This window comes from Eptesicus fuscus, chromosome 9 (assembly GCF_027574615.1).
Source record: "Eptesicus fuscus isolate TK198812 chromosome 9, DD_ASM_mEF_20220401, whole genome shotgun sequence".
Taxonomy (NCBI): domain Eukaryota; kingdom Metazoa; phylum Chordata; class Mammalia; order Chiroptera; family Vespertilionidae; genus Eptesicus; species Eptesicus fuscus.
Genome location: NC_072481.1, coordinates 5,937,012 through 5,945,425, shown reverse-complemented (window position 1 = coordinate 5,945,425; position 8,414 = coordinate 5,937,012). Strand labels below are relative to the sequence as shown.

The 8,414-nt window shown below is 43.1% G+C and overlaps 1 protein-coding gene across 13 annotated transcripts; it reads right to left on the bottom strand.

Annotated features, from left to right (window-relative positions):
- Positions 1-41: 41 nt before the first annotated feature.
- On the bottom strand, positions 42-7,343 carry TARDBP (TAR DNA binding protein). Of its 13 annotated transcripts, none has more exons than XM_054720512.1 (8): positions 7,213-7,337; positions 6,023-6,271; positions 4,840-5,003; positions 4,159-4,299; positions 3,393-3,563; positions 2,884-3,010; positions 1,812-1,881; positions 42-1,079 (listed from the first exon to the last, which is right to left on the bottom strand). In XM_054720512.1, exons 2-7 carry the CDS (start codon positions 6,258-6,260, stop codon positions 1,814-1,816), a joined length of 909 nt encoding a protein of 302 aa, XP_054576487.1. In that variant the 5' UTR covers positions 6,261-6,271; positions 7,213-7,337; the 3' UTR covers positions 42-1,079; positions 1,812-1,813. The 13 variants fall into 13 exon arrangements, 8 of the variants coding, with proteins under 8 accessions (XP_054576487.1, XP_054576486.1, XP_054576489.1 ...); XR_008556902.1 differs by having other exon boundaries at positions 1,061-1,079; positions 1,812-1,951; positions 7,213-7,335; XR_008556903.1 differs by lacking the exon at positions 42-1,079 and adding an exon at positions 1,098-1,278 and having other exon boundaries at positions 1,812-1,951; positions 2,893-3,010; positions 7,213-7,336.
- Between the last annotated feature and the right edge of the window lie 1,071 nt (positions 7,344-8,414).

Genomic DNA, 8,414 nt, shown 5'->3' with positions numbered 1-8,414 from the left:
TACCATGTTACTGCTGCTGAGTAATAGTGCAAGTGCTAAAATGCAAAATTCAGATGGTACAGGGTTTGGAAATCATGCAATTTAGATGCAGAAAAAAAAAATTAAACAACTGCAAGATCCTTTTACAGAGGAAACTGAATGAAACAATGTGGGGATCACAAGTCTAAAGGATGACTTTACTTATAAAAGTTTAAAACATGTAACTTGCAAAAATCCTATTTATCATAAATCTAATTAGATAAGGGCATTTAGGTAAACTATCAACACAAGAACTGTTACATTCTCCCATTAGAAAACAAGCTCAACTCTCATAGCAGTAGTTACATAAAAAGCACAACAATCCATATATTATTGCTTTTACATACTTAATGCATCGTGAGAGTCTAATCTGAGTTTTGTAAACGATTTTATTCAGCATGACTGCATTACCCCCACCTTGGGAAGACAAAGCCCATTTCACTTAACACTTTCACAGACAACCCACCACACCCTGATAGTTCTTAAAGCTATCAAGCTTCTTAATGGATTTCAGGCACAAGATAATTTGTGGTTTCTTCTACTTTTATCCCCATTGCAATTAATTCCACTTTTCAAATACCAAACTAAAAAGGTGCTAATATTCCCTTTCAATTGATATACTTTGCTACAAAGCATTTAAAAAGAATTAACACTGTTTTGCCCACTCCCCCCAAATAAGATTTTTAGGAGGCATGATTTTCCAATGGAGATTTATACAGGCCATGTAAATAGAACATCACCCAAATGCACAGAGGCACTAAGGAAAAGCTGGAGGGTACTGCTTACCATTTTAGGTGCGCTCACCCAGACTTATTAAAAACTAGGTTTAAAAAGAAAAACAAAACAACTTTTCACTTTGGACAATGCAAGAACAAATAGCAATTAAGTCTGGGTATCAGGTGTCAATGCATGACAGGTGATGAATCCATTTGACTTGAGACAACTTTTCAAATAAGTTTATTTGAAGCAAAATAAACTATTGCCAAGAAACTTTATGAAAGTTCCATCTCAAAAGGGTCAAAAAAGGGGAATTAACTGCTATGAATTCTTTGCATTCAGGGCTGCAAAACAAAGACACATATTATTTAAATCAGTTTTATTTAAGAATTTCCAACATTGACAACTCTTATAAAAAGCATCCAGGCACAGGACACAGAACTGCAGCAAACAGCATTCTTAGGGGTGGCTAACAGACATTAGAACTTCCGCCCTTCTCTGAGACACCCCCAGCTCACTGGTGAACTCTGCTTCCAAGTACTCCTGCAAAGCACACCACAAGCTCAGTCCATGTTCTCAACCCATCAGCTTCAGTTCACATGGCCACACTTACAGATCAGTAACAGAGGAGAACACACACCATACAGCATTCACAGCAGTTGACAAAGGGATAGGGGAAATACAAGTATCGTTTCACTTAACACATTCAACTAATGTGGGTTATCTAAGAACAAAACTCACTTCAAGTCTTCCAACAGATGTGGATGTCCTTTGAATGCAAGAAACATTCGTACGTTATTTGCTATCATTGCTCTCTGCACACTCTCTCACCAAAGCCACAGGATGGAGAGACACATCTCGCCAAGTTAAAAAATATCCATTTTGCACCACTGTCTCTGCACGCGCTCTCTCCTTTTCTCGCTCATACTAGCCTTTCATGCCTCGGCACCACCATCAATCCCACACAAGGTTTCAAAAGTTCAAACAGCCTTCTGGTTCCATATCACAGCCTTGCGTTCATAGCGTTGATACGACTCCATGAAATAAAGAGTAGCGGATAAAAATGGGACACCCACCGTCAAAGACGCAGCCTGTGCAGTGTGATGACGAAATCTTGAATGAGAAAGCATGTAGACAGAAGTATTCCTATGGCAGAATATTTACAGCACTACTTTCAATGAAGTGCTTCTTCCATAAACATTTGAAATGAGATGAACTGCAGAGATTAAATGAAGGCTTCATATTGTACTTTTGCATATGAAGGGAGACAAGTGTTAAAAAACAAAAACAAAAGAACCAAACATTGTGACACCATGACCTCCAAAAAGGAGATATTCCTAAGGAAAAAATCCGTATGGTGGGGTTCAAATTAAAAGAAAAGAATGTAGCTCTAATTAATGGTTTCCATTTTGAACATGCAAAGAATTCACTTGACGAGTCCAGGGATAAAATATTACAGGAGAAACCTTTTGATATCAATTGTAGTGTGTCGGTTTACCAATCAGGCAAACAGCAGTTCACTTTCAAACACTCAGTATTTCAACCCTTTATGTAACAAAACTTATAAAATTCCTTTAACTCTTCCTCTTTTTCTAAAGAAAAATGTCAAAAATACTGCTGAATATACTCCACACTGAACAAACCAATTTTGAAAATTCTTAGTACATATGTATTTTACAATATACTTACCATGAGTTTAGAAAAATTTGAATTCCCACCAGTCTATACAACCGTCATCCACTGTCTACATTCCCCAGCTAGAAGGTTTAGAATCCATGCTTGAGCCAAAGCCTCCATTAAAACCACTGCCTGACCCTGCATTTGAAGCTGATCCCCAACCAATTGCTGCCCCTGAATTAGAACCACTATAAGAGTTATTTCCAGACCCAAAGGCCTGATTTGGCTCTCTCTGCATGTTGCCCTGGCTTTGGTTATTACCTGATGGGCCTGACTGGTTCTGCTGACTGGCTAGCATGCCCATCATACCCCAGCTGCTCTGCAGCGCTGCCTGGGCTGCAGCCATCATCGCTGGATTAATGCTGAAAGCACCAAAGTTCATCCCTCCACCCATGTTACTACCTTGATTATTTCCCAAGCCAGCTCCGCCCCCTCTACTGTTACCAAATCCACCCTGATTCCCAAAGCCACCTGGATTACCACCAAATCTTCCACTTCTTTCTAACTGTCTATTGCTATTGTGCTTAGGTTCAGCATTGGATATATGTACGCTGATTCCTTTAATGATCAAGTCCTCTCCACAAAGAGACTGGGCCACCTACAAGAAAATAAGGGGTGTAAATAAAGGCGATTAAACCACTGACTTGTACTTCAAAGTAGCAATAAAACTTAGATTTCAAGCCATTATCTAAACTGAAGGAAAAATAAACAATGAATGCTCATTTCATTTAAACTCAAAATAGCCTTTAGCTTTAGTAATGGCAGTAAGAATTTTTCAGTTTACTTTCTCAAGATATATAACACTCTTGGTTAAACACCACATACTGAGAAGTATTAAAAGGTTTATCACAGATATCTAGGTCCATATACCCTGCACAGTTTACAAGGTCAGAAAGCTTAGTTACGGATGGCAATTAGCTGGATGGGAAATGTTCAAATTACCCAATTAGCTGGGATAAAAGTTTTAAAGAGAAAAATACCTGATCATCTGCAAATGTAACAAAGGCAAAAGCCCTGAATGGTTTGGGAATGAAGACATCTACCACTTCTCCGTACTGGCAGAAGAACTGCCGTAGCTCATCAGCGGTCATGTCCTCTGTACAACGCCCAACAAACACCTTTCTGCTTCTCAGAGGCTCGTCTGGGCTTTGCTGAGCAAATTCAAAGGCAGGAAAAACAATCAGAAGTATTTTATGAGCAATGGAAAAGGCATTACGGTGGAGGATGTAACAGAACCTATCTGCCTTTTACCTCAGGTGAGTCATTAAAATAAGTACATTTTATTTTTTTGCATTAGCACTCCTCCTTCTTGTAAGACTTGGATGACAAATACAATTTTACAGTTTTAGGTTCATGAAAGTATATTTGGATCTAGGAAAGTCAACGACTAATCAATGTCCTGGCAAAATAATAATGTTCCAAATAAGCAAGTCTTGCTTGGAACAAGTTAGGCTTTTCTAACAAGGTTACTGCACTCTGATCATCTTCATGTGTTAACATGCAACTGTGTAAGATGGTTAACAAAGTTTAGTTTAGAGGGATATTAAACTAAGTATTTCAAACAACCATAAAATATTCAGCATGCATTAAGGTCCCAAGGCTTTAACCAGCCAAGAGGTTTCAAGAAAACATCCTGACACTGCCTTTCCAAGAGTATTTAACATTTTATTTTATAGTGTCTTCTACAGGAAGTTTGTCAGCAAGAGTTCCCAAAGCAGAAATAAAAAAAGCAAAAAAGCAAAGTACCTTAGAATTAGGAAGTTTACAGTCACACCATCGTCCATCTATCATATGTCTCTGTGACATTACTTTCACCTGGGTTTCATATTCCGTAAATCGAACAAACCCAAACCCTTTTGAATGACCAGTTTTAATATCTTTCTTGACCTAGAAAAGAAATCATTTAAATTTACTAAAACAACACAGACACATAACCAAATGAAAATTCCTTGACAATGTGAATGGCTTCAACTGGATGCAGTGGCTTAATTAAAATTTAAACCAAGAATAAAACCCCAAGAATAAATCTATGTTGAGTTTAGATCCTGTCTATAGCAGAGTAAGACTCTTTTACATATCAGAACTTCAACAAAATGTTTTACTGTTATTTCCTGCCTAAGCGCTATGGGTGTTTTCCCCATAGCCTCAATAAAAGGGATGGCAGGGCCAGAGCAAGGAGTAATTCTCCCGCTAGAGTTGGACTACCGTCTGGCCCCTCATATCGACAAATTAAAAAAACAAAACAAAAAACAAACAAAAAAAACAATAAAATGTTTTAGAATGCAAAGATAAATTAGATCTAATGTTTACGAATCTTAAATTAAAAATACTGTCTGTGGAACATGAAGGGCAGTGTCACTAATACAGGAATTCTGGGTGCTCATTCACCCAGAAAAAGAAGAACTGTTAAATGAAATCAAAGTTTACCTGAACCATAAGAACTTCTCCAAAGGTACTAAAGTATTCTTTTAGATCCTGCTCAGTTGTTTTCCACGGCAGACCCAACACTATTAAATCAGATGTTTTCTGGACGGCTCTTTTCACTTTCACTGCTGATGAAGCATCTGTTTCATCCATTTTCCTTTTGTTATCTAAACAAAATGAGCAGAAACCTTTTAGAACTCTTCATGTAACACGTCTCAGAACACGCTGCCTCCTACATCTAGAAGTGAGAAGCAAAAAGATTCTAAGAACATAAAGATGTTTCAACTTTTGGCAAAGAGTAATGTCAGCTCTCAAAGACAGAATAAATGATTGAGTAAGTGGTTGAGGTGCTTTTCTGGTACAAATCCAGGGGCTCATACCTTTGGTTTTGTAGTGTCACAAGATTACAAATATATATTCTCCCTCTCTGAAGGCATATCAAAACATAAATAATTCTACTTCACTCTGACTTTGAAATACATTGAGAAAAAAAAAAAACAGGTTAAAAGAGAGTAATTACCATCTTTTTGCCTGTTAAATGTATTTGCTTAATTATTTTAATGCCTATAACTTAAAGGCTATCTGCAAAAAAAAAAAAAAAAAATCAACTTTTATTTCTAGCTGTAGATGTAGGGTGATTTCAATTTTCTAAACTTTCAATAATAAAGGCACATTAATTTTTGTAATATTAAAAAACCTTAGGTTATTTTTAAAAAGCAAAATTATAAAGGCAAGAGAAGAACTGAATGAAAATTAAAAAAAAAACACAACAGACATTGTTGAACAATTTTAGGTTCACCGCAAAACCGAGAGGAAGGCAGAGATTTCCCATATACTGCCCTTCCTCCACACACATAGCTTCTCCCATCAACATCCCTCCCACGGTGACACATTTGTTACAAATGATGGACCTACATGGATACATCATTGTCTAAATAACATGGCAACAGTTGTTCAGATATTTAAATATACAGTTTTCACTTTTACAAAAAGTTCTGTAACTTGCAGTTTTCACTCATTTAAACTAGTGGGCTTACAAACTAGTCTAACAGTAAGTAACATTTAAAGAAATACTTGGGTTATAGGAGACGTTGCACCATGAAGAGGCCACCATCCAAGACGTACAATGAGACACAAACACGACTAGACATTAGCGTTACTGCTGCAAAACCAAGCGGCCACGAACCTTTGGGGTAGTTGACAACATACACCAGGTTTCCCCAGCCAGCATCCGGGGCATGCAGAATTCCTTCCACCAGCCGGACACCTCGCATGCACTGGGACACCGGGTTGCGGTAGCGCAGCCCACAGGCCCCTGGAAACTGGGCTGTGACTGTGGACAGCAGCACTGTCCCATCGTCTTCTGAGGGTATTTCAATGGGCTCATCATTCTCATCTTCCGTTACCCGAATATATTCCGACATCTTCTGTTTTTCTTAAATGGAAAAGAGAGATGAATGACTCACACTTGTGTCAAAGGAACCGTTTCCTTATAACCAGCTGATGAGTCTCACTACCCTGCCATTGTTCTAGGACTTCCAGAAGAATCCTTGCTGTCTGGATTCTTATACATCTTGGCTATCCCTGAAACTAAATATTTAGGAGGCAAAGATCGTAACTCCTATTAAAATGGGATGCCTCGTTCGCTCATTCATTCATTCAATGAACATCTGCTGAGTGCCTACTATGCATCTGGTGCTGCAACTGGGAAACGCGTAGTTTCGGGTGGCATGCTGGTGACAAGGGGTGCGGTAAGCAAGAGGAAGACAGCAAACGAGTCACTATCTTATTACAATCGTGATGTGTGTATTGGAGAGCAGCCGATGATGTTGGGGGCCGGGGAGAACCTAGGCTGGTGGCGGCGTGTGTGGGAGGAGCAGGGGCGGGGGGGCCGAAGTCGATTCCCTAAGAAAGCGCTGAGCAGCTGAGTCTCAGGACCGAACGGGCGCCGTGAGCCAGGTGAAGGGAACAAACAGGGAAGAAGTTCCTCTCTGTTCCTCATTCTGGGACTTCGGGGCTCTCCCAACTTGAGCCTCAAGGGCAGCGGCGACAGGTCCTGGGCGACGCGGGCCGCAGCCTCCCAGAAGCCCGTGCGTGACAGCTGAGGTCCGAGCAGCTCAGCGCGGCCCACGGGGCCGCAGGGCGCCAGGCCTAAGCGGGCAGTGCCCCCCGGAGGGCACAGTACCGAAGGCACCAGGCATTGCCCGGGTGCCCAGGCCGGGACAAACCTCGGCTCGGGCTGCGCGTCCCCGCTCCGGCCCCGCTGACAGCCGCGCCAGGCCGGGCGGGGGCCGCAGCCTCGGAGTCCGTCCCCGGCCAGCCGGGCCGGAGCCGAGGCTCCCGGGCCGTCCTTAGAGAGAAGCGGCCGCGACTCACCCGCTAGGCCGCTGACAGGAGGCCCGACAGGGAGAGTCAAGCAGCCGGGGATCCAGGAGCAGCCCAGCGACCGCTTCGCTCCCACAAAATGGCGCTGGGGCCGCCTCCTCCGCCCGACGGCCGTCGCCGCGCCCACGGCTCCCCGGTTGGAGGGGGAGCGCGCCGTTAGGAGACGCCACGACCCGCTCCCCGGGGAGCGCTATTTCCCTCCTGGGAACCTTAACAGATAGAGGAAATGCAGAGGCTAAAAATGGACAAGTACCTGGGCCTGAAAATCTATAAAATGGGAAAATATGGATGCGTAGGTTTTTAACTCCCCCCACGTAGCTGGACAGATGGTATCGCCCAACCAACCGCCGGCCGGGGTCCCGGCCGGAAAGTGCGCGAGACTAGCGCGGGGCGGGAGCCGTGAAGGGGGGCGGGGCCCGGCGGGGTGGACAGGGCCTGGCGGGGAGGAGGGCGGGGGTCCCTGTGCCTCCTGACTTTGGCGCTGCTAGAAGGGCCGGGGAGGCCAGGACCCTCTGTCTAGGAAACGAGCTGGGCATGCCCCCTTCGCCTTCCCATAGCCATGCTCCAACCTGGAAAGGATAACTTTTACGTAATAGCAACGAGAGCGCCTCCTCTGTACCAGGTGCCTTGTAAGTTCTGTAGCACAAATTCCCCCTCGTCTTGTGAGGTGAGTACTAATGATGCGATCCGCATGCGCCGAAGAGGAAACCGAGGCACCGAGCGGTGAAGGATCTTGTATAAGGTCACCCAGGTGGTGGACTTGGGATTTGAGCCCTAACCCTAATGCTAATGTATTTTCGCTCCAGGCCTCCAATGTCATGTTGTACTTCACCCATGTTAAGGCACACCTGTTTGTTCCACATTTATGAAACCAATATGTGTTTTCAGTTCCAGTTCCATCGATGAGGTGTCCTACTTGAACTGGCAGCAGTTTCAATTTCGTGGTGTATGGATGTATCAGCTTCTGAGATGCAGGAACACCCAAGTGCTCTGCATTTATGCATTCACTCATTTAATTCTCAGAGCAAGGCTATGATGTAGATGCCATTGATGTCATTCCTGGTTTATAGATGAGGAAATCGAGGTGCAGAGATTAGGTAGCCCTGCCCAAGCTCACCGGGCTAGTAAGGGGCGGAGCTGGGATTTGAACCAGGCAGCCTGGCTCTGTAATGGGTGCCTCCTGCTCCTTACAG

Coding starts and splice junctions, on each gene's coding strand:
- TARDBP (XM_054720508.1), bottom strand. CDS start 6,260: ATGTCGGAATATATTCGGGTAACGGAAGATGAGAATGATGAGCCCATT. Junction 5,004..6,022: donor TGTTGTCAACTACCCCAAAG/GTTCGTGGCCGC, acceptor CATTTTGTTTAG/ATAACAAAAGGAAAATGGAT. Junction 4,300..4,839: donor GAGAAGTTCTTATGGTTCAG/GTAAACTTTGAT, acceptor TTTCTTTTCTAG/GTCAAGAAAGATATTAAAAC.